The sequence below is a fragment of the Lissotriton vulgaris genome, chromosome 6, assembly GCF_964263255.1.
Source record: "Lissotriton vulgaris chromosome 6, aLisVul1.2, whole genome shotgun sequence".
NCBI lineage: Eukaryota > Metazoa > Chordata > Amphibia > Caudata > Salamandridae > Lissotriton > Lissotriton vulgaris.
This window is the reverse complement of record NC_141694.1, coordinates 1,358,400,623-1,358,426,697: the sequence shown is the minus strand read 5'-3', so window position 1 is coordinate 1,358,426,697 and position 26,075 is coordinate 1,358,400,623. Positions and strand designations below refer to the sequence as shown.

The window sequence follows — 26,075 nt, the reverse complement described above, 5'->3', positions numbered from 1 at the left end:
GATGCCCTTTGGTTTGAAAAATGCACCAGCCACTTTTCAAAGGTTGGTGAACCAAGTTCTCTCTGGGCTGGATGACTTCTGTGCAGCATATCTAGATGATATTGCTGTCTTTAGCTCCACCTGGGAGGATCACCTGATCTACCTGAGGAAAGTTTTGGAGGCCCTGCAAAAGGCAGGCCTCACTATCAAGGCTACAAAGTGCCAGATAGGGCAGAGTCAAGTTGTATACTTGGGCCACCTGGTAGGTGGAGGCCAAGTCCAACCTTTGGAGAGCAAGATACAGGCCATAAAGGACTGGGCTCCTCCAGCCACCCAGACACAGGTCAGAGCTTTCTTGGGCCTGTCTGGTTACTATCGGAAATTTGTCAGAAATTATGGAACCATTGTGACTCCACCTAATGACCTGACAAGTAAGAAAATGCCAAAGAAAGTTCAGTGGACAGTTAGCTGTCAGAAGGGATTTGATGACCTAAAGCAGGCCATGTGCACTGCACCTATTCTCAAGAGTCCAGACTACTCCAAACCTTTCATTGTCCAAACAGATGCTTCTGAGTTGGGTGTGGGAGCTATTCTATCTCAACTGAATATTGATGGTCATGACCAGCCCATTGCTTTTATAAGTAGAAGGCTGACCCCTAGAGAGAAACGTTGGTCAGCTATTGAGAGGGAGGCCTTTGCTGTGGTTTGGGCCCTGAAGAAGCTGAGGCCATACTTGTTTGGCACTCACTTCAAGATTCAGACCGACCATAAGCCCCTCTTATGGCTAAATCAAATGAAGGGTGAAAACCCCAAACTTCTTAGGTGGCCCATTTCCCTACAGGGGATGGACTTTACAGTGGAGCACAGACCAGGGACTGACCATGGCAATGCAGATGGTCTCTCCAGGTACTTCCACTTAGAACAAGAAGACTCACCTGGTCAAGGTTAGTTTAATGTCCCTAAGTTTTGGGGGGGTTATGTAGGAGAGTAGGGTCTGCAATCCTATGGTCACCCCCGATTTTTGCTTTTTGCTTCACTGGTTTACGACTTTCCCTGGCTGTGGGCCTGCTAATCAGACCCACAGCCTAGCTGTTCTCTCTCTAAATTGACAACCATGTACCTTAGGTGCATTTACCAATTGGTACTGGGCCACCTTATCAGTCCCTGTATAGTGTACTATAGGTACCCAGGGCATAGGAGTACCCAGGGCCTAACAGGGGCTGAAGCATGTATTATGCCACCCCTGGCTGGCCATCTAAACAGACACAACTGGCTGCACGACAGCTGGGGCAAGGTGGTGTAATCACCCTTTGCTTTAGATATAGTTACATATATCTAAACCTAAAATGGACACATATATTCCTATCAGTCACTCCTATGGCAGGCCTTATCAATCCTGAAGGCAGAGTGCTTGGAATTATGTGAGATGGTGCTCTGGCATGAGCTGAGTCCATTTGCAGCTTGCGGAACCAAGTCCTAATAGCTGTTCCATGATAACGCTACACCATATACTCTTAAGTGCATTATGAACCTCACGGTCAAATGCTAACTTTGGCATAGCATTATCAAAACATGTCGAGTAAGGTGTCATACGAATTGGAATACTACCCCCTCGCCAATTCTGGCGACGGGGGTAGCATTCCACCCTTCTAGAGGGACACGACATGTATGTAACTGTGAACCCCGGTTAAAGTTAACTCGAGCCTCAGCATCACAAAATGGATGCTGCCACCACAGACACAAGTCTGACCTCCTGCTGCTGGGAGTCCTTCCAGCGAGGGAGGCTTGGACAAAGGGTTTCCTGCCTTGGGAGGTGCTAGCACCACCCCAGACAGGATTTTGTGTATTAGGTAGGACAGGGCTGAAAGGAATGAGACATGCCTGGGGCACACAATGTGTCCTGTGCATACACCGGTCTAAACCAGTTCCTGGGGCACTCCAGCCCCAGTGCTGGCACAAGACCGGACAAAGGAAAGGGGGTGTAACCACCCCCCTTCCTGGTCCCACCCAGAGGAGGGACCTAGTCATAGTGCAGCCCCCCTTTAGCCGGATAAAGGTAGGAGCTGGTCCCATTCCAAATTAGATTATCCTGATCAACTTTACAAGAAGAAACTCTGGACTTCGACGTTCTGCTCCACAGAAGACTGAAGAAATCTCCCTTGTGGGCAAGGAGTGTCCACCCTGCACAAGCAGGCACCATCAGCGTACAGCGGCTTCCCTTTGTCGTCTTCCTGCAAAGATCCAGACTTCATAGCCCGACGAGACCCGGATTCCCAGACCTCTCCGACCTCTACCTACATCTGCAGCACAGCTGAGATCCGTGGGTGCGACGAGACACGTGGGACCGGCCATCTTGAAAGAAGCAGCACTTCGCTCCAGCACGACTTCCGAGGCATCCTCGTCCAAGTGCTTTAGGGACTGAGAAGCCCCGACCCGAGCAGCTCCTGCATCGAAGATCAGCCCTCCAGCATCCACGAGATCTGCGTGGGGCCCTTCTGCCTGTTTGCTGCTCGACGCGTTGTCTAGTCACTTGCCGGCTGGCTGGTGACCTCCTAGACGACGAACTCCGACAACTTCACTGCAGGTCTGGTTGCTCCAGACTGGCCCTTGCTCCCTTCCAAAAGAGGAGCACCCTGGACCCTCCTGGTCCACTCCAGACGCCGTTTCCACTCACCCCGTGGGTTGCCTTTGCCAAGGCCTGTTGAACCCGAGTCTGGAGACGACACCGCCGACAGCGAGAGCCTGCGTGGGGCAGCTCGTGCCTCCATCCTGGTCATCGAAGACACCACCTGGTCCACGTGGCTGCAGAGACAAGCGTCCACCTTAACCTGATCGCGACGACGACATCTGGTTCCACTCCTGGTTCCACTCCAGTCACTGGCTAGTGACTTTGAACATTGTCCCCTCTGCTTTCAGGTTCTACTCTTCACTGATCCACCCTTGGATCACACCGGACATCTTCCTCCTGACCGCCTGCAGCATCTTTTCCTTCAGGCTCCATAGACTTAAACGCCGGAACCCGACATGACTTGGCACCTATGCACCCGCAGCCTGTGGGTGAGGTAACACGAGCATTTCGGTGCTCAAGGGTAGCTTGACTCTCCTAGTGTCCAGTTCCACAGTCGTTTTAGTCCTATCTAGTCAGGGACGTCCGTACTCACCTTTTCTTTAAACTGTACTGTCCATAGACGTTTGTACGCATCTCGCGTGTGAGTTCACACTCTGCACACGCGCTCCGTGGGCCTCCTATTACTTACCTCAAGTTATTATAGCGTGGTCCCAGCGATCCTACAGCCTCTGGACAGCTCCATTCCTTTGATTGACTTTCGCATTCCACTTACTTAGTATATGGTTTGTCGTGCCCCTAGGGCACCATTGTAAATCGTGCAACTTAATCGTATTTTTCCTAAGAGTTTGTCATGTGCTTAGCCCTCTGACCTCATAAAGAGTTCAGAGGTGTATGTTAGTTAATAAATACTTCTTTATTTTCATAACAACCTGTGTGGTGTCCTTTCACTTGGCATTCAAGGGGTTATATGTGGTAAAACAGCTGGCTTCACATGCCAAAAGAGTTTAGCCTAAAGACTGGTTTGTCCATGCTACCATTAGGATAGCTGGTCTATAAGGTTGACTTACAACCAATCACCATAAGGGTTTTTTGGACTGATACAAGGTGATCACTAGAACTAGTGAACATCATATATCAGGCCAACTTCTCACAGGCTGCTGCTGTTGCTGGGCAGGAGGACCGCCACTTGGATTGCCTCTCTGCCTGGAGGCCCAGTGAGCTGGCTCTGGGCCCAGCCTTGCCCCCCCCCTTCTTTTGCTATCTCCTTTCTAAGGAACCTGGTCCTGGACTTATGGACCTCTAGTGCCTGGGAGCGCTGTAAATTGTCCTTGAGCGCTGGGAGCACTTTACTTTCCCTTTCGCGGCTGCCCACGCCGCTTTTGTCGATTTTCGCACCCTTGGCTGGTGCCCACTCCGCCAGGGAATTGGTGCCGTTGGTTTGGCCCCATATCGAGTGCCCACCTCGATTTATTGCTTATTTTAAACAAGCCGGTGCCCACCCGGCATTGCCCCGCGAAATTGTCACTGCCGGCCGGCCCGGGAAAACTCAGTGACGTCATCCACGTCATTCCCCGGGCCACGCTGGAATTGGCTGCCGGCCGAGGTCTGACCCGGAAGTCAGGCAAGCTTTGGCGGGACGATAGGAAGCAGACGGGAGCCAACCCCGCGCTCCTGCACCGGAGAAGAGAAGACCAGCCGACTCCTTCCCCCGCTTCCCCTGGTCTGGGGAAGCCAAGCCGAGTCCGCGCCCAAGGAAGCAAGGGGAGCGGGAGGAGACCGCGACCGAGGAGAGTCCCGAGGAGCAGGAGCTCTCCAGCCAGCTGCCGCGAGACCGGTGAGTGCACCCATGAAGGAGAGGGGGGGCGTCGGGGCACATTGCTGGTGCCCGCCCCTCCCCTCCAGAGCAAGGGGCCGTCGTGTCGGAAGGGCCGTGGGGCCTTACTTAAGTCAGAGTCACCCGAGAGGGACTCTACAGTAGAAGGGGGCAGTATCCTGCGTGTGAGACCGGCCCCAGAAGGCAGCGGGCCGCCCCCCCCCCCCCCCCCCCAGCTATTCTCAAGCCTGAGGCTCCACTAATGGGAGGTGGTTCTCAAGCCCACGAGGGGCTCCAGAAGGGCACAGGTTCTTAGTCCAGAGGCCCATGAGGGCATTGTGTGTGCAGTTCCAGAGGCTGAAGGCGGCCCATTTTGGTTAATTAGAGCCCTGAGAGGGCTCCTGGGGCATATGTGTATTTCGGGTCCCCAGGAGGGGACTCCCACGGCCTGGGGCATTCTTCGTTAGAGCCCAGAGAGGCTCACAGCTCCCATTGTTGTTTGCTCGAGCCCAGAGAGGCTCATGGGGCCATTCTGTTGTTCAGAGCCTGGGAGGCTCCAACGTTGTCCCCCACCATTGTCCCACAGCTGCCCAGCACTTAGTGGGCAGCTGCCACATTTAGGCCCCCCCCTGACATTGGGACACAGGGCGTCCTAGCCCCAACAAGGTCAGTTGGCCTAAGGACTGTCACAGGTGGTGACTTATGTGAGTTTGGCGCAATTGTGTTTCTCTACACCTCTGAATGTGTTGTTTCTGCATCATGTGGTCTCCTGTGCTGTACCTCTGAATGTGTTGTTTATGCATCATGTGTTTTCCTGTGCTGCACCTCTGAATGTGTTTTTATGCGTCATGTGCCTTGTTCTCACACCGCTGAATGTAGGTTCTGCATCATGTGTTTTCCTTCCCTACACCTCTGAATGTGTTGTGATGCATCATGTGTAATGTGCTTATACCCTTACAGGTATTGTGATACTTAGGTAGTTGTTTTTCTCCTAGTACAGGTGGTGCTAGTGAGGTCCTGGTTCCCTGCGTGACCTGTTCCTAAGGTGGTTAGGGTCGCATAGGTAGTACTTACCTGTTACCAGTGATTACTGGTTGTGTGCTTTATGTTCTATTTTGTGCTACAGTGATTTATATTCTATGTTCTAAGTGCTAATTCTACCTAGTGCTAAGTTCTAAAAATGCTGATTCCTGACAGTGGTCCATGTGGCCCTGTCTTGTACATATCCCCTGTAAATTCTGCCCGTGCCTGTTGGCACATTCTAAAGTGTGTGTTCTTATTTAATGTGTTTTGGTATAATACAAAGGCTATTTTTATATGTACACTTGTGTGGAGTTTCCTTTGTGGAGGGCCTTGGGTGTTGTTGCTGGGTACGCGCGCAAACACTTAACCTACATAGCCTCCAAGTTTAGCCTTGCTGCTCGCGCCACGTTACATAGAGGGTGAGCAGGGGTTATCTTGGCGTGTAACTCCCTTGCCCTGACTTTGGAGTGGTGGTCTCTGACTGACTTTGGCGCAAGCCCTGGCCAGCCAGGGATCCCATTTCTAACATGTGGTTTCATAAATATCACTTAAGGTTTGCAACGCACATGTCAAACACAAGGAGAGGATGGACAGAGTGCTGAAACGTTTCAGACACTCACCCCAGTCACAGATCTGGGTTGAAGCCATCATCGTTCTTTAGCTCACTTCGCCACCCCAGTTCAGACACAGCTATATGCAAATCAGTCTTGACCGTCTCATGGGAACAGTCAAACCCGAACTGCCAAGCCAAGTCTTCCCTGGACTGGAAATAAGCATCCTGGAAACGGTTTCGGGCTAACAGCCCTCATCAGCCAGGCTACCATGTTGCGTGATGCAAACGTGGCGTAAACCAGGTCATAAATATGCCCCCTAGTCTGTGTATCAAGAGAGGCAGAGGTTCATTGAACCCTCTGCACACTCGTACTCGAGAACCGAGCAAACTGTGTGTCATAAGGGTCAAGATAATGTAGGTGTTTCAGGGCTCAGCTGGAGTCTCACCAAGTTGGGGCCGCCAACTTAGGCAGTCAAATCACACCCCACACAATTTTTGTTATTGAGTGAAGCTATGTTCTGTCTTTGTGAAAGTAGAAGTTATTGTTTGAGTTACTTCTGATATCAGAGGAAATTGAACAATCGTAACAGAGTAACAATAGCGCCAGAGGAGGAGATTGTGAAATGTTTGTTCTAGATTTGGTAAATGTATTTCCCTGTGAATAGGCTGTTTAGCATTAAATCATGATATACATACCCTGCACCCATCGACATGTGTGCACCTCCTCCTTCTGTGTGTTTTTTCTCACCCACAGCACCCCCAATTTGAAAGTCTCTGAAAAAGAATAAAAATGCATAGTAATAAAGTGTTCTCCAATATCCTGCAGTTTTACTTGTACCCATTAGCGGAACCTCTAACTGTATGTTCCAATATGATTTGAGGCAAATCATTGTTTACTGTTTAGCAAACACTCGAGACATGATCCAGGTTACTGTATTTTGAAAAGTTGTAATGAACCCAATAACTAAAATCTTAAACTAAACATTTACTGCAACAAAGTATATTTAGGTGAACAGAAAAACACCAAACAGCCCCAGAGTCTTAACATATAACCACATCAGCAAACTACCTAATCGAAAAATGTGTCTGTGCCCACTCACTACCAAAACAGACTTTTAGAGCTCTAGGTAAGTTTCTACCTTCAATCTATGAGAAAAATATGAAGCAAAGCAACATACTTCATTTTCAAGACTCCTTTAGGCAGATTTGATAACTGCTGCTCTCTGCTTCAAACCAGATTTACAAAGCCACTCAGGGCCACACAAAGTGGCCTTGTATGCTTTCATAAATCTCACTTAAGGTTTGCGCTGCATATGTACAATGTTGCGTGGTGCAAACGAGACGCAAACTAGGTCATAAATATGCCCCCAAGTCTGTGTGTCAAGAGAGGCGGAGGTTCATTGAACCCTCTGCACACTCGTACTCGAGACCCGAGCAGGCTGTGTGTCAATAGAGTCAGGATAATGTAGGTTTTTCCTTCTCAGCTGGAGCCTTATCATGTTGGTGCCATCATCTAAAGCAGCCAAACCTCACACCACACAATTTTTGATATTGAGTGAAACTTTGTTCTGTCTTTGTGAAAGTTGAAGTTATTCCTTGAGTTACTTTTGATGGCGGTAGAAATGAAACAATCATAACAGATGAACAATAGCGCCTGACGAGGTTATTGTGAAATGTTTGCTATACATTGTGTAAATGTACTTCCCTGTGAATAGGCTGTTTAGCATTAAATAATGATATACATACCCTGCACCCATCGACATGTGTGCACCTCCTCCTTCTCTGTGTTTTTTCCCACCCAAAGCACCGGCAATGTTAAAGTCTCTGAAAAAAGAATAGAAATGTACTGTAATAAAGTGTATTCAAATATCTTGTAGTATTACTTGAACTCATTAGCAGAACCTCTAACGGTATGTTCCATTATGATTTGAGGCAAATAATTGTTTACTACTTAGCTAACACTAGAGACATGATCCAGTTTACTATATTTTGCAAAGTTGGAATGATCCTAATAATGAAAAACTAAACCTAAACTTTTATTGCTGCAAAGGATATTTAGCGAAACAGCAAAACACCAAACAGCCCCAGAGTATTAAAAAAATTAACCCACAAGAGCACATTACCTAATTGAAATAGTAGTCTGTGCGCACCCACTACTAATAAAGGGGCATATTATCAAAGAAGAGCGATAAACATCGCTAAGTGCACGTAGCGCTTTTCTGTTTATCGCCCTCTATCGCTGAATTACATCGCCGTGTTAGCGGTGTATAATCCGCGCTTTGCGAACAGGCGATGTAATTCCAGCGATAGCCGGCGAGAACTAGAAATATCGCCTGAAATCCAGCGATGATTATGGAGATGCTTGCTGATAGGGGAGTGAGGTCGTAACATGGCGATCCACCTCCCATTGTCAGCATAGCTAAGTAAAAGAAAAAGCAGAATTTAACTTAATGCGATAACCGCGGTTAGCGCTGTTTGTTTTATCACTGGGGCCGCATTGTTAATAGTGCGAAGTTGTGCTTGCCACGTTAATCATGCAGACATTGTGAGAAATGTTCACTTTGCATGAAGAAACGGCTACTAAATCAAGGAAACGCGCGTTAGCGTGTCCTTGATAATAGTGCAATATTTAAATTGCGTCTATTTGGCCGACATCGTCCGCTAAAGCGGGGAAAATGGGCTTGATAATATGCCCCATAGACTTTTAGAGCTTTATCTCAGTTTCTACCTTTACTTTCTAAGAAAATTATCAAGTGGCGCAACATACTTCATTTTCAGGACTCTTTTATGCAGATTTGTTAATTGCTGCTCTCTGCTTGGGTAGAAAGCCAATTAAAACTCTACTTTTGATTCTTCACTGTAGCTGTGTGTTCTTGCAGGTGCTGCCTCATGTTCTACTATATGAGTGCCATCAAATTTACTGTGTTTATGTATTGGCAATCCTTAACTAAGCATAACAAATACCAATGCATCATACTTGAAGTTGTATCACAAATCCTTCTTTTAAAGCGTGGTGTGAGTTCTTTTTTTATGTTCTAATTTTTATTAACCTTCGTGCAGTTCTGCTATTACATAAAGGACACGTCACTTCCAATAGATAGCAATAACCTTTGTGTTTGCACAGAAATTTGTGTTGACCTTTGTGTTGACATTTAGAAATTACTTAACAAAGGGCATTAGATTAGTTGTAGTAGGTTAGTGCCTTTACTAATTACACCCAAAATACAAATACTAAGAATAAACATTTAAAAAAGTCTTTGCATCTAGGTGGCAAGATTTAGACTTATACGTGAGCTTTCACATCTGTTTCCTGATCCATCCACATTTGAGTTCCACTCTCTTGGGTTTCATTAGGGTAGGTTTTGGCATATTTTATAGTTTGGAAGCTTTAAGCAACAATCCATTATTTCCCCTATTGTTTTTTTTCTGAACAAATACTTTTAGTTTTTAATAATGCCTATGAAAGATAGACCACTTTAATTCATTGATGTGAAAATTCTAACTATGCAGACAATTATACGTTGTGGTTGTTTTTTTGTTCATATTTTCACAAAACTACCACCGTCAACAGTGATGAAACGATTTAAACATCTTTGAGTTTTTTTATTTAGGTAAAATGCAATTTGAAGGAAAGAAACGTGCTCCAGTACTATAATGTATTTATCTAATATGTTTGAATGTCTTTTAGATGCTTCATCCCTCTTTGGGGTTTAATGAGCTAGACACCAAAAAGAACACTTATCCATGCTTTTTTAGAAAAATTGTGGACACAGTCGTACTAGGATAAAACCAATTCACTTCTTATTTATTATGGCAATGTTTACAGTTCTACAGTATTTGATCACAACGTGATGTTTAATCTCTGGTCTAGTTTTCAGATAATTACAGTGGTAATCCCAAATGCATTTCAAGCTTGCTGCTCTTCGTCGGAGGTTGGGAGAGGTAGACTATTTAACGTTTTGTAGGGGAAACAAGCGAAGTTTTAAGGATAACATCCAGGGCTGATCATATGAGTAGGTAGTGCGTGCACCATGCTACATAAAGTGTAATAGGTTCAACGTGATGCTAAAATAAAATGAACATATCAAACAATGGGTTGAGCTGGGAGAAGAAAAAGAAACAGGTAAACCAAAGTGTATTAAAAGCAAAGAATGAAATGAATAGCTGCACACAACACAGGGTTCAATAAATAAGTTTAGATATGCAAATCACAATCACAATGAGTTACAACGGCGCAGAGCAAAAATGTTTAACGATGCAGTGAAGAATTGGTGAGAAATAGGTGCTATACAAAAAATAAAAGACATGCCATCCAAAATAATAGGCTGCATTTAATGAACAATACATGTAGATGTATTGCCTTCAACTGCAACTTTTCAAGTATGAAAAATAGGTGTTTAACCAACTGAGACTGTCCATATTATGAAAATAAATAAGTCGACGTTTCAACCCCTAAGGTTTAATTGACCAGGGCCATCATCAGGACAGATTGTCAAAAGACATTTAGAGGAAAGCAACATAAAAAAGACAAAGAAAAGAGCACGAGTCACCAATAGGAGTTCTGGATGATGATCAACAGTTTTAGCAGAGAGACAGATACCACTGAATTAAATGGGAACAAATCATCAGTACTTTCTATGAAACTAAATCAGAAGGTGCCAACCTGCCTCTCAGTTCAGTAAGACCAATCCATCCCATGGAATGCCTCGGGTAACAGATACACAAACCTTTCAATATGCTTCATCTTTTACGGCCAAAAGAATAGCCAGCCTGATCCAGAAAAGCAGTGCTGATGCTGCACCGGGCACCAGTGGCATCCCTGCCTCAGTTTATCAGCCGGATTTTAAGTTTTGGTCCATGATGATGGAAACCTGTTTAACATCTGTATTAGAACTGGGGTCACCAATTCCGATACGGTAGCTTGGCGCGAGGCAGGAAGGCACCTGAAGGTAATGTGTAAAGCAGTGGTGTAGCACACACTCGCACTGAGACAGTAACTCTCCCGCAATAGAAGGACACCACAACAGGTTGTTTTAGAAACCAAGACTCTTTATCTCATTGTAGTTCGGGCAGGTAGCACTTCGTAGGCACTAAGTTAGGGTAGGTAACACCTCCTCTGCAACAATTCAATGAAAAACAACACTTCTGCTATTCAGGGGCGTTCTAGGAAACATTTCCTGTAAGCATTGTCATCAAGGTAACACTTCAGGGGAATGCATATAACGTCAAAACATTTCAGTAACATTTCCTACGCATATGAATAATTCAAGTAACATTTCTTAGAACTGAGGATCATATAAGTATCAGGCACAACATTGCCTATGCAGGTAGATAATCAGGGCAACATTCCTAAGGCAACATCAATAAAAGCAACATCACTTTTGCGCATCTTTGTAATGGGAAACACTTCCTATGCGCAGATTCAATGCAGGGGAACATTCCCTAACATCTAGGGAATACAGATAACCCCCCCCCCCCCCATGGCAGGTCTTAACTCCATGCATGTAACAGGTCGAAGGCAGTAGCAGATTCGTGGCAGGTCTGATGTGGATATACTGACACAGGGATTCCCTGGAGGCGGTATGTAGTAAGTAACGACCGCCACCCAGACAGTGCTGATATGGGCCTGGGAGTCTTGTACCAACGGTTCTAGGCCCCAAAATCCCTTAAGCCTGTTTCAGTTGCCGATGGGAGAGGCCTTGGTGATGTTTTGAGAACTGAGCCCCTCGCAGGTGTCAGGCTGGAGCACGCCACGTTAGCTCTTGCTGGCAGGGAGCTAATTGAGGCCTTCGCTACCAGTTTTGAGTTTCTTTTGGTGAGGAGAGGTCACAGGGCTGCCATCCCGCCCTAACCTGGCTCCTCGGCAGCCCCGCTATCAGTACTCGCACCGCCTCCCTCCCAGGGTCTTACCTGGGGGGGCGCTCACTGGTAGGCCCATGCTGCTCCTGCGCTCCTCCCCGGGGCTTCCCGCTGCTTCGGTCCCGGCTGCAGGGAGCTCTGACAAGTGGAGAGGCACACAGCGCTTCTCTAACACATCGCATGGGGGGACAGTTGCAGGGTTCTTGGAACACAGCGCTCATGGAAAATCAGGAGACTTGGGGCATAGCGCTCATTAATTTGTGCACCCCCAGCACTTCAAGAATCACAGCGCAGGTTGGGGGGGGGGAGGTTCAGGTGTTAAGTCCACAGCGCTTCCCAGTCTCAGTGCTGGTTGACAGCAGGTCTTCAGTCGCAGTTTCTTGGGGAGAAGGTGGGGGCTGAGTTGGCAAGCATAAGAGGCAGGGTGGTTTCCTGCAGCACATTGGAGTTGGTCGCCTGGATTTCCCCCTCACTGGGCAAGGTCAGCAGGCTGGCAGAGTCCCTCAGCTATCTTGGGTACAGCAGGGCCTAAGCTCAGTCAGTCTCAGTAGTGTAGGTTCCCCCCTGGGCCCAACCGCCTATACTCCGGCAGAGGTTCCCCCAGGTCCAGTGGTGCCCCAACTGACTAGTCACGTTTCCCTCCCTGGGATGGAAGGTCCCAGGAGCTTCTGCATGTTGGTCTATGGGACAAAAAGGCAGGACGGCAGAGATACAGTATCAGTATGTCCCAACCTGCTCCTAACTACTAGTGCATGTATGTTCAATGGCCACTCCGCAGTAGCAGGGGCCTGTGGCAGTTATGCTATTAGGACAGAGCACCTGCACCTCAGCACTGTTTGGCAGTGGTAAGGCGCCCTAGAGGCCTAGGTCCAACAAAAAGATGGTGGCAAAAATGAGGCGCAAAGGGAAAAAATGCGGGGTAAGACCACCCTAGGCTGACAGGTCCCGGAGGCGAATCACCAGTGGTTCAATTGCTAGAGTGAACAGGAGTGGGGAGAGTGGGCACCCCTGCCGTGTGCCAGGTGCTATCGGGAACAGTGCAGAGATATGTTGGCCGAGTCGCATATGGGTCGATAATTTCGTATATAGAAGTCTTGTATATGCTGACAGCGTTGGGCCCACTCCTATTCGTCGCAGCACCTTAAATAAATATGGCCAGGTCAGTGTCAAAGGCTTTCTCCAAGCCCAGGACTGGCAATGCCACGTGGGGACATCAATCCTTTGCCCAGTCCTGGATGTGACACAGCTGGCGGATATTATGGGACGTAGTTCTGGCTGGCACGAACCCGTATTTATCCGGGTGTATCAATGTTAAGCATGGGCGAATTTTGCGGATCTCGCGTTCGTGAATTTGCGGATTTTTGAACTCGCAATCCGCAAAATCCGCGAATTCTTGCGAATTTGCGGATTTTTTTTTTTGTGTTCGCAAGGATTTCTGCCAGTTCGCGAGGGTTTCGTACCAGTTCGCAATTGCGAACTTACATTTCGTCGCGCAACGGTCGCGAATTATGTTGTTTCTACGTCTGGTTCATCATCACAGGTTCCCAGCACCCTCTGTTTCACCACTGCAACCCTCTGTTACATCAATGCCACCCTCTGGTTCATCATTACTGTAGATTATGGGGGGGAAAAGCAAGCACACCATCCCTGCTTCAACTCAGATGAATTAATTTGGGGTTAGTTTATTAATGTGTCACTGTTTTAAAATTCCAGTCTGGCACCTGCTTCCTTATCTGTAATTTTGCTTTCTGTTGCAGTGCATTTTTTTTCCCCAGGACCTTCTTTGTGGCCTACTTGTAGCTATTGTATGAGCCTGCTGTGAGGGTCAGAGCAGGGTCATACAATTGTTGCAACTAGCAACTGAATTCTGGAGGGGCCCCAGTCAGGAAGCACTACCGGGAATTGTTACTAATGATGAGTTTGAACTCTTGCCCCTGCCGAGTGCTTTCACTTTTGAAAAACTCGTTTTTCTGCAATTTCGCGGGGTTCGCGGGGTGCGAACACGCGCAAGATCGGATTCGGAAGCCGCAAATTCGTGCGAATATGCAATTTGTTTTTTTTGCGGCGTGTTAGTTGGCAAGGTTTTGTGCGTTTTTGCGAGCCGCTCGTAGCCCAAGACGCGAAGTTACCCTCGCGGTCGTTCAAGGGCGCAGCCATCTTGTTTGCCTGACGTATTTCCGTTTCCGGGCGCGAAGTGTAATCTCGCAAAGTCCGCGGTTTGCCAGTACAGTCTCGCGCGTGTTCGCAAGGAAAATCTCGCGCGAACTTACCCGCGCGGTCGTGAACGGGCGCGGCCATCTTGTTTCTCATTCATTGCTATGGTTCTGGGCATGGTCTTTGTATCCTCTGTCAATCTCTGCCATCCTTTGCTTGTTTGAAGTTTTTTTTTATCTATTTTACTTATTATCTATCCCTCTATTTTTCTAGCCCTATATTTTTGTGTTTACTGCTACTTTTGGTTAATTTTAAACTACTTTTGTAAACTCTTTTCTTTTCTTCTCTTCCCTATTCTATTTTCTTTATTCCTTTCCGCCCAGACCATGGTGAAGGGAGCCGGGAAGCATCCCGAGAAGGGGAAGGGTCCCGCACCCCGTGTCCGGCTCCCGTGCGGGCGTTTGAGGGGGGAGCTAGTGATGCCACGGGAGATCTTTACCCCGGAGGAGGTGGCCCAACTCATTTTTTATGTTCAGCGCCGCCTCCCCAGGACCATCATGGGAGGCGGCAAGATCAGTGCCGGGTACGGGGCCCGGGAGCGCCGGAAGCGGTGGGAGAAGGTGTGCCAGGCCATTTACCACCACTCTCGGGTCTGGCGCACCTACAACCAGGCCACCCACCGCTGGACGGATGTCCTGACCCGTGAGCGAGATCTGCTCGACCTCCTTGGCCTTGAGATCCCCGGGCTTGGTGAGTAGTAGTAGCTATGTCTTTACTACTATGTTTTCTCCTGCTGTGTTATTATATTGCAAATTTTTGTTTTTTACCAAGAGCAATAATGCTGCTCATTACATTGTAGGTACATTTTATTTCAAAATCTTCTGTGCATTTCAGGTACACTGCTCTCCTTCTCAGTAGTGTTGCTACTATGCTTATTTGTTTTAGATTTTGTGTTCATTTCATTGGCCTGTGAAATTATGTATGAGTGTAGTTGAAAGAACTGCGCAATGCTACACACTAAGGTTCAGATTTTTAATTACCGGCGCATCCCTGCAAAGTTGCAGGGATGCGCCAGTAATTGTGCGTCACGCCACCATCACCCATGGTGCGCCGTATTACAATGCGGCGCGCCATGGGCCCAAAACGTCACCAAAGCGTTACGCATCTGTGCCGTAAAGGTGGCGCATTGCTGGAGTTGCGTCGCAACGATGGTGCAGCTCCATCAATTCTCTGGGGTGCCCTATCTCCCCAATGCTGCGTCAAGCCGTACGTCTGCTTCAAGCAGGCGCAGGGTTTGAGTCACGCATCATTGTCCTCAAAGTGACTGATTGAAATCTTGTAGATTTCCCTCAGCCACTTTTAGGATGCGTTCCTGCGCAGGAACGCCCTCCCTTGCGCCGGAACACCCCTATTGGCGCAGGGCTTTACAACGTGATGCATCTCCCAGATGCGTCACGTTGTTAATATACGCCGCACCATTGCGCCTCTTTTGTGCTGTCGCTGCGTCACAAAAGTCACGCAACAATGGAGCAAAAGAGCCGCAAGGGCCTTATAAATCAGCCCCTACAGACTCAAGTCCAGTCCTTCCTTTGTACACATGGCGATAAGAAGAAATAGTGGTGGTGGATTAATAGTTTGAGTATTTTAATGACTGGTGAATGTAGTAGGAAACTTTAGTGTTGTCGCTGATCTTCAATCACGATGGACTTTGGCTGTCACTTTGCGTGCTGCGGACTGCTGCCTGCCAATCCTAGGCAAACCTTTTTAGTACTTTGTTTAGTGAGTTACATAGGGTAGTTTCCAATTCGACGGTCCGCAAATCAAGCAATACTAAAGTAATGACGTAGTCGACCACATGAGATTGGTCAATAATATATCCCGTGGAGTCGTTCCCTATTTGCTATTTCGCAAAAATATTTTGTTACTTTGTTAGTTCTTTTTTAAATGTTTGATTTGGTTGAGAAATAAATATCATCCATGTTTTCTGTTTTTCTTTCTTTCATGTTGTACATCAGCTTCCCCCAGGGGCAAGAGGAGGACACAGGAGGAGGAGGAGGGTGCTGTTGTCGATGCAGGCCAGGACCGGGCAGTCGAGGGCTCCTTTGCTGGCCCCAGTAAGTTTTAATTTTAATATAGAGTACTTATTTTTTCCTAGCGTTCCTCATTCGATTTTTTCTAAATCGTCTTTGATCTTCTTGTAGACAGGATCTAAATTCTTATCCCTATGACTCCGTGTGGTATTACTAGATTATTCTTATTAGTCTGTCTGTGTAGCTAACTAAGATTGCACATTTGGCATTTCCATTGGACTCCCATTCTAGTCAGCAATAGCTCTATGCACTGAGTGTAGTCCTCTGGGATTGTCCATAATGTCTTTTCAAGTATTCTAAATGTTTATGCTTTGACCATTGCCAACAATAAAAAGGTGAATGACCACCACCAAGAAATAATAAGATACTACTTTACTTTTGGTTTGGATAGGACAATCCATTCTACTACTGTTGCAGGGACAAATCTGCACAAACAGAACTATGGACACTAATTAATGCATCGCTTAGCTTATCAATTATAATAGGTGCTGTAACTGTTAGACTTTCCACATACCTCAGTGATAACAGACTTTGTAGTTGAACCCCCAATCTCCTTACTGACTAGATAGTGTGGCAGAGTCATTTAGCTCCCAAAGTCACCGATGGCAGAGGCACGGACTCATGCTTGCAAAAATTCGAAAACCTTTAGCTCATCCACTCTAGTCTGGAGGACCAAAAACCACAGAGTCTATTTAAGTTTAAAAGCTTTATTAAAAGTAAACACATTTATTAAATTCAAGTTTGTCATAAAAGTGAACGTGTAACTGAAAATGGAAAAGTGCTTAGTGCTGACGATTAATTGGACACATTTCTTGTGGTCGAGCCGAGCTCTCACCTGGTTTGAACTTGATCCTGCTCGTGTTCTTAGAAGTCAAGGTTCTGTCTGTTAGGAGAAAAAGTGGTGCGTGTTAAAAAGTAAAAAGCAAACATTCATCAGTTGTGCCAAAAAGTGCAGCAAGACAACAGCCTTCCCTGGAAAAAGGGACATTTTTACTCTAGAGTACACAGTCAAAAATTATTAAATTGTACACTTTTTTTCACATTTCTTTCTTCCTCCTAGACCAAATATTATATAGTAGTGAGTGGTGTATTCTAACATTATTAAATGTACTTTGTAGGTGGAACATCTGGAGACGGGGCCAGCGCGGAGGTGGTGGCATTGGACGAGGAGGACAACTCTGGGGAGGAGGCGGTGCAAGTGCCGGAAAAGGACATGCCTGTGAGGGTTCACACGGTGGTGGCGGGCAGAGGTAAGCTATACATTCCTTAGTCATTGAGATTGAAGACTGCAGAGTGTGCTTTCTGCACGGGTGTATTATAAAAAAAGCAGGTAGTAGCCTCCTCTAAATGTACTTCGACTTAGCTGTGAAGTTTTTGGCGAGAAGAATCCCAATCAGATCTGAGGTGAACTTGATGGATGGGATGAACGAAAAGCGAAAGAAGGGTGTAAGTAAGTGTGGAAGCACGAGAAATGTAATGATGACTGGCAAAGAAGAATGATATGTGTTTGCTTGGTCCCCGAGGTGGCTGGGAAGGTAAGAAAATGGTATGGTGCATGGCTGGGTGAATGATGAAGCAAGGATGGGTGGAAGGAGAACAGCCTGGGTGGGTGAGACAGAAACTGTATGTCTGCAATATACTTTGAATGGATGGATGCCTGGATCATTCATGGTACTATCTGACTCTTAGATAGCATATGTGAATCTAGAGAGAGTAGACGGTCACTGGATGAACTAAGTGTTACTTTGAAGAGCATGTAACACCGCACCCGCACGTCCGTTCCAGTGTAGGAAAGGCAAGGAAAAGAAGTTGTAACGTTGTCCAAAGACTACCATGAATAGTAGCAGTAGTTTGTATTGCAACTGCAAGCACAGCATATATCCAGTTATTACGGTGGGCACTCCCTACCTCCCTTAATAACTTTAGTTTAGTAGTAGTACGTCATTCATGTGTGGGGGTATCACTGTTCACTCAATAATAAGCAAAGCACCTAAAGTCATCCCATATGTCATCAAATACATCCCATGTGAAGTGATAGATAATCAGATAATTTAGCTTCTTCATTTTCCTTTTCTAATACTCATTTGCACTGTAGGGTGAAAGCTAAATTAATTAAGCAGTAGCCCTTTTAACAGAGTATTCTCAGTGCCACCCGTAACAGAAAAGTAAGAGCTTCACCACCTGCATGTACTGGACCGGTACAGTAATGCAAGTCTGTCTCACTCACCATGGTGTGCGTCTGTTTTTCTCGGGTGCAAGTTCACTGCGCTGGCATTATGCCGGCTTGCATAAGATAACGTACCAATTTTCCTAAACAAGAGAGAAGAAGAAGAATAAGAGTGGTGTACTGTCATAGTCGACTGTAATAGAAGTCCATAGTGCTCGTAGAATTTGTTCCTTAAACTCCCACTAATGTTAGAGCAAGGATGAAGAAGTCGGAGGTTACATAGATACTGTCCTCAATAGTTATGCACTGTGCTTTCAATTTGCTACTTGTACTGTGACAACTTTCTGCTCAATCATTTTGTGTTAATCTTAAGGAGCATTGGTTACAGACTATGTCTTTCTTTTTTCATGTAGTTGCTCCTTCCAAATCCAAGACACCATCAAGGAGGAAGGAGCAGGCTCGAATGGCCCGGCAACGGAGGCTGGATGCCACTGTTGCTGAATATCGGCGGCTGGTGGCCCTGGAGGAGGAGGAGACGCAGTCTGGAACAACAACAACGTCCACTGGGACAGCTGCCTCCTCCTCCGTGCGGGCTGCCAGCCAGCGCAGTGCTCCAGCGGTACGGAGCCGGGCTACCAAAGCCAAACGCCACCGCCCAGCAGCAAAGAAAGCAGCTGCCCCTCACAGGATTTGCAAGGCACACCGGCGCCGCTTATCCCTCAGACTGTCCTACCTGGAGCAGGAGGTCCATAATTATAAGAACGTGGTGGAGGGCCTCCGCTTCGAACTTGCCACCCTCCGCAAGGAGCATGATGCCCTGGCTGCTAATTCCAACAGCACCCTGCCATAGTGTCCCTTGCCCCTTTTTTAGAGACTTTTGGGGGGTGGGAATTGGGAGTTGTGATTTTTGGGGACTTTTGAAGGACAATCGTTGGGGTTAGGGAGGGTCTTGCGGGAGATTCTTTTGTTAGGGCTATAAAAATATACTTTTTGAAACTTTATCTGACCATACCTGTTTTTTACTGCTTTTGAGTCTGGTGGGTGGGGGTTTAACATAACAGTAAGTTTGTTTTCCTGAATAGTCCTAGGACTTTAGTAGTACTACCGTCAATCAAATCTCTCGTCTCTCCTAATACTCCATTATACTACCTCCAACCAAACGCCTATCTTACCTGTAATTTCTGTTTGCAAGTAGGGCTAGGCCCAGGGCTGGCTCCACGGGAAACAGCAAATAAGGTTGGCAATCCTGGGCGGATAAAATTTCCTCATAGCGGTGGTACTAGTGGTGTGACACAGTGGCAGTTGCTTGCCTATGAAAAAAAGAAAATGAAATCTGGTTTGTCCTCCTGAGCAATACAAAGGTACAATACAGAATATAGCAGGTGACAGAAGTACACTAGAACAGTGCCACGTTGTAGCCTAACAAATGTTAAAGTATAACTAATTCGGTTGAAGTTCTTTGACATTAGCCATGGGTCTTTGTCAAGCAGAGTAAGAATATATCCTCGGATTTCTTCACCAGCCTGTTGCTATCACCTTATCCTCCCCAGCAAGTGTGTGGATTTATTGCTGTAATTTAGTCACACATCAATCAAAACCACACAGCCCGGGGGAAGAGGGTTAGGGTTTGAAAAATGGATGGGTACGGGGGTTTTTGGGAAAGGTTTTGGGAGACAAGAAAAAGTAGCACAGCATGGACGAACAATTGTGAACATAAACAAATCTTTGGGTACAAACCTATCCATCAATCTTTGAAAGTGCATACACTACTGTAACTGCATGCATGTCAGTTAAAAGTAATTAGTACTTTCGACAACTGTGGAAGAAAGAATGCGACAGTACAGGGCGTGGGTGGAAATATTGATAACTATATTCAACATAAGGTCTCTGTAGCCAGATACCTGAGAGCCTTGCTGGTCACTATAAATCCATTCACAACAACACTCAATGGGGTTGGTCCGGAAGCTGTCAGGTTTACTCCCCGTGATCCAGTCGATGCAAATATGGTTCCACCTCCAAATGTCACCAACACCCAGAAGTGTAAACACAGGGTGTTCGAGGCATTAGGCGGGGGAGAAAAATAACAAACTAAAATAAAAAATGTGGGATGGGTAAAGGTAGGGTCAGCAGGGAAAGGATACCTGTAACAGAAGACAAGACAGGCATCAGTGAAGTGCTGTCCTAACATACAAGGGTACTCTCATATAGTCTCACTAAATAGTCTGCAAGTCTCCCGCCTACTCATGGGAAATGTAGTTTCATAGTACGGTAGGCGCTTAGGGGCTGCGTAACCTGACAGAAGGTATAGTAGATAGAAAAGGAGAAATTGCTTTTTTTCTAGGTGTCCCCTCACTCACCAGGGTTGCCCCTTGGTGACATGCTTCATCATTGGGGCCATCCCAGTCCTCTACGGCCTGGGGCGTGCTGCGACTTGCGAATTACGTAGGAGCACTTACAAATGACTATGTGTGGTGCAGATGTGATAGTGGAGTGGACTAAGTGATGTGTTAAGGGATCAATGTAGAAGCAGAGAGAGAGCCAAGAAATGCAGTCACAGTCAGAGAAAAAGGCAAGGGATACTGTATCTATGTGGTTGTAGTGGTCCTGTTGGAAGTGGTAAGTAAGTTGCCCGCAGAAAAAAAATCCTCCTATTAGCGGCACTCCTCCATTGCAGCCGACGCTTCGTCCATCGATGTTGGTCACCAGAAGACACCCTGTCCACTGCCTGCCTGATGCTGAATTGTGGCTCGCTACTGTGAAGCCTGACTCCATCCTTTTTTCCCCATTGCAGAGACTGAAACCCGGCCTGTAATTATTCAACGAAAAACAGGAAGTGATATAATATTACAACACCACTGATAAATAAATATAAGGTATGTAGGCTGTGGAGTGCAAAAAGTCACAATTTGTTTTTCCTAGTAGACAGTACAATGTTTTTGAAAGTGCGTACTCTGAGTCACCTTTTGAAGGATAAATAAGTATGGGCAAATTAATGTATCGGATCTTGCCCCTCAAGCTAGGTGTACTGTAAACTGTGTTTTAGAACAAAATTAGATCTTCCTAGCAGTGCTCCCACCCAGACCCTTACTAAAGCCAGTCGCAAAAATGTAGAAGACCCCCAATCAAATCTCAAAAAACGAGGCCTAGCAGAAAACTGGTGACAAAACTTACTTTGAAAGTAAAAGTAGGCCGAAGTACCCTAATTACCCATTACCCACCGTGGATTGCATTCAAACCACTTGCAAGCAACCAAGCAAAAGTAGCCATAGCCAGCATCGCTCCAAGACTCGAAATCCCCCCCACTCAAACACATGCAATAGAAATACTGCTAACCCTAACGAACCCTAAGTTAAGAATAGTGGCAAAGGCTTTCTTTAACTATGCCAAATCCCCCCTTTCCCACCATGGATTTTCTTCAAATGACTTGCTACCAAAATTACACATTCTCACGAGTGCTCTAAGACCCCAGAACTCAGTTTGAAAAATCTAGAACACCCCGAAACACATGCAATCCTGCTGCTAGGGCTAACCCTAACGAACCCTAAGTTACAAAAAGTGCCAAAACTAAAGGCTTTTCCGCGCGGATTTTGTCCCAACCACTTCTACCCGGTATTAGACCTTCCCAGGAATGCCCCAAGACCCGGCAACCCACCCGCCAAGAAGCGTAACACCCCCAAACAGGCCAAAAGCAAAATCTCATACTTGCAATATTTCTGGGCCTTCGGTCCAAACGCGCTGCGTAGCTAGGCCATAAGTCGGGGTTGGCACGACGGATTTCCTGAAAAGCAAATGCAATCAAGATTAGAGTGTCCCAGCAGTGCTCCCAGACCACGAAACTCACCCGCAAACAGACGGAACCCCCCCTAAGAGCACCTCAAAGGCAAGCAAGTCATCAAAAACACAAAAGAAATTCCGCCTGGGATTTGGTCCAAAACACTTTTATCCGGTATTAGAGCTTCCCAGCAATGGCCCCAGAGCCGTCAACCCAGGAGAAAACGAGTAGAAGACCCCCAAACAGCCAAAGAGCAAAAGTACAAAAATGGGGACTTAGTCACTTTTTCACAAATTTCCCAAATCACTCCGCGCGCGCTCTGCAGCTAGGCCCTAAGTCCCCTCAGCCACCATGGATTTGCTTCAAACCTCTTGCAAAGTAAAGTATATATAGCCAGCAGTGCTCCCACACCACGAAACTCACCCGCAAACACCAGGAAGCCCCCCAAACAGGCCCCCGAAAACGCTACATAGAGCAAAATGTCAGAAATAGCCCAAAAAAAAATCGGCCTGGATTTTGTCCCAACCACTTCTACCCGGTATTAGACCTTCCCAGGAATGCCCCAAGACCCGGCAACCCACCCGCCAAGAAGCATAACACCCCCAAACAGGCCAAAAGCAAAATCTCATACTTGCAATATTTCTGGGCCTTCGGTCCAAACGCGCTGCGTAGCTAGGCCATAAGTCGGGGTTGGCACGACGGATTTCCTGAAAAGCAAATGCAATCAAGATTAGAGTGTCCCAGCAGTGCTCCCAGACCACAAAACTCACCCGCAAACACCAGGAAGCCCCCCAAACAGGCCCCCGAAAACGCTACATAGAGCAAAATGTCAGAAATAGCCCAAAAAAAAATCGGCCTGGATTTTGTCCCAACCACTTCTACCCGGTATTAGACCTTCCCAGGAATGCCCCAAGACCCGGCAACCCACCCGCCAAGAAGCATAACACCCCCAAACAGGCCAAAAGCAAAATCTCATACTTGCAATATTTCTGGGCCTTCGGTCCAAACGCGCTGCGTAGCTAGGCCATAAGTCGGGGTTGGCACGACGGATTTCCTGAAAAGCAAATGCAATCAAGATTAGAGTGTCCCAGCAGTGCTCCCAGACCACGAAACTCACCCGCAAACACCAGGAAGCCCCCCAAACAGGCCCCCGAAAACGCTACATAGAGCAAAATGTCAGAAATAGCCCAAAAAAAAATCGGCCTGGATTTTGTCCCAACCACTTCTACCCGGTATTAGACCTTCCCAGGAATGCCCCAAGACCCGGCAACCCACCCGCCAAGAAGCATAACACCCCCAAACAGGCCAAAAGCAAAATCTCATACTTGCAATATTTCTGGGCCTTCGGTCCAAACGCGCTGCGTAGCTAGGCCATAAGTCGGGGTTGGCACGACGGATTTCCTGAAAAGCAAATGCAATCAAGATTAGAGTGTCCCAGCAGTGCTCCCAGACCACGAAACTCACCCGCAAACACCAGGAAGCCCCCCAAACAGGCCCCCGAAAACGCTACATAGAGCAAAATGTCAGAAATAGCCCAAAAAAAAATCGGCCTGGATTTTGTCCCAACCACTTCTACCCGGTATTAGACCTTCCCAGGAATGCCCCAAGACCCGGCAACCCACCCGCCAAGAAGCATAACACCCCCAAACAGGACAAAAGCAAAATCTCATACTTGCAATATTTCTGGGCCTTCGGTCCAAACGCGCTGCGTAGCTAGGCCATAAGTCGGGGTTGGCACGACGGATTTCCTGAAAAGCAAATGCAATCAAGATTAGAGTGTCCCAGCAGTGCTCCCAGACCACGAAACTCACCCGCAAACACCAGGAAGCCCCCCAAACAGGCCCCCGAAAACGCTACATAGAGCAAAATGTCAGAAATAGCCCAAAAAAAAATCGGCCTGGATTTTGTCCCAACCACTTCTACCCGGTATTAGACCTTCCCAGGAATGCCCCAAGACCCGGCAACCCACCCGCCAAGAAGCATAACACCCCCAAACAGGCCAAAAGCAAAATCTCATACTTGCAATATTTCTGGGCCTTCGGTCCAAACGCGCTGCGTAGCTAGGCCATAAGTCGGGGTTGGCACGACGGATTTCCTGAAAAGCAAATGCAATCAAGATTAGAGTGTCCCAGCAGTGCTCCCAGACCACGAAACTCACCCACAAACACCAGGAAGCCCCCCAAACAGGCCCCCGAAAACGCTACATAGAGCAAAATGTCAGAAATAGCCCAAAAAAAAATCGGCCTGGATTTTGTCCCAACCACTTCTACCCGGTATTAGACCTTCCCAGGAATGCCCCAAGACCCGGCAACCCACCCGCCAAGAAGCATAACACCCCCAAACAGGCCAAAAGCAAAATCTCATACTTGCAATATTTCTGGGCCTTCGGTCCAAACGCGCTGCGTAGCTAGGCCATAAGTCGGGGTTGGCACGACGGATTTCCTGAAAAGCAAATGCAATCAAGATTAGAGTGTCCCAGCAATGCTCTCAGACCACGAAACTCACCCACAAACAGACGGAACCCCCCCTAAGAGCACCTCAAAGGCAAGCAAGTCATCAAAAACACAAAAAATTTTCCGCCTCGGATTTGGCACAAACCACTTTTAGTGCTTCCCAGCAATGGCCCCAGACCCGTCAACTCACCTGCAAAGAGGTAGAACAACACCCCCACAAGTGCTGAGTCTTTCTTCATTGGGCGTAAACCAGCCCTCTGCTTTGATGGAAATAGGAGTCTGGAGGAGGAGGATAGAGGAGCATGTTCTTCTGAACTTGTGAACCTGAGGAATGCAGACTGCGGCACCTTCAAATAAATTAGCAAACAAGTGAAGACAGTTCTGCTGATGGGCTTGTTTTTGTGATTATCTGATTAAAGTTTGAATTATATTAACTGTGCACAACAAAGAAAGACAGACACACAGGAATAAAAGTGAATAAGGATGAAAAAGAAAGTTATTGATTCGTTGTCTCATTTTCAGGGCTCGAAGTCGGTATCACGGTCCAGGAATAAGAATAAGGCTTCGTCATCATACTCTGCGAATTCAGCCCGGGTGAGGTCAGTGCCACCTGACAGAGTAGAAATTCCCTCATCTATGGTGCTGGCCACCTCCTCTTCATCCGGCACGCTCTCTCGTACTCTTATATCTGGTGGCATGAGGTGCTGATTCATCTTGATCATTGTTAACCTCTCCACATTTTTGGGCGAGAGGCGGCTCCGTTTGGGAGTTACAATCCCACCAGCCGCACTGAAAACCCGTTCAGAAGACACACTTGCGAGTGGGCAAGACAAGTAGTTTAAAGCCAGGTTGGTGAGCTGTGGCCACAATTCTTTTTTCCCATGCCAATACGCCAATGGGTCAGAATTAACATAGACCTCTGTGGAGTCATTCAGATAGTCCTTCACCATCGACTCAAGGTCCTCCTCCAAGGTTCCTCCACTTTGCGTAGCTCTTGCTGTGCCTCTGACCTTTTGAGAACCAAACCCACGCAGAGCTAGCCAATCCTCTTCAGCCTCCAATGTTTCTGTTGTCTTTCGTGCAGATGATCCGGTTGCCGGTGTCTTTAACGGCTGAGAGGTCACTTGTGCCACAGCCACAGGTGCAGAAGTGGATTGTTTTGACTGGGGATGGCCTGCTGATGTACTGCCATTTCCTTCAATTTCCAGCCGTTCTGTTTCAAACTTCTTGGCTGACAAGGCTAGCCAACGTTTGTACTTTGTAACATCTTCATCAGCAAAAGGAAAGAATGCTCTGCCTGCCAGCGCCTTTTTGTAGCGTGGATCCAGAATAGTAGCACAAATGTAATGCTGTTCTGAGTGGATCTTTTGAAGACGTTCATCACCTTGTAGGAGCTCTAATAATTTCTCAGCCAGAAGCAAAGAGTCTTTCTTTTTGTCATCTTTTCGAAACACAGAACACACCTCCTTCAGTTGGTCCTCCAGCATGTACAACAATGGGATAGCTTTTCCCAAATTAGAGTCCTCCTTGCTGACTGCACGTGTGAAGACCTCAAAAGGACGAAGCATGCGTGTTAGGCTTTCAACTATGTTCCATTGCGGCCCACCCATCCTCAGCTCCTCTATACCCTCTTTCAAGAAATA

At 46.9% G+C, this 26,075-nt stretch overlaps 1 protein-coding gene across 1 annotated transcript in view; it reads right to left on the bottom strand.

Annotated features, from left to right (window-relative positions):
• The window catches only part of LOC147708877 (uncharacterized), a 255,951-nt gene that overhangs the window by 20,600 nt on the left and 209,276 nt on the right, over positions 1-26,075 (bottom strand). Inside the window, exons 19-20 of the mRNA XM_086925794.1 lie at positions 7,684-7,761; positions 6,634-6,711 (exon numbers count right to left, since the gene is read on the bottom strand). Coding sequence (XP_086781920.1) covers positions 6,634-6,711; positions 7,684-7,761 — 156 coding nt within the window. The remainder of the gene's footprint in view (positions 1-6,633; positions 6,712-7,683; positions 7,762-26,075) is intronic.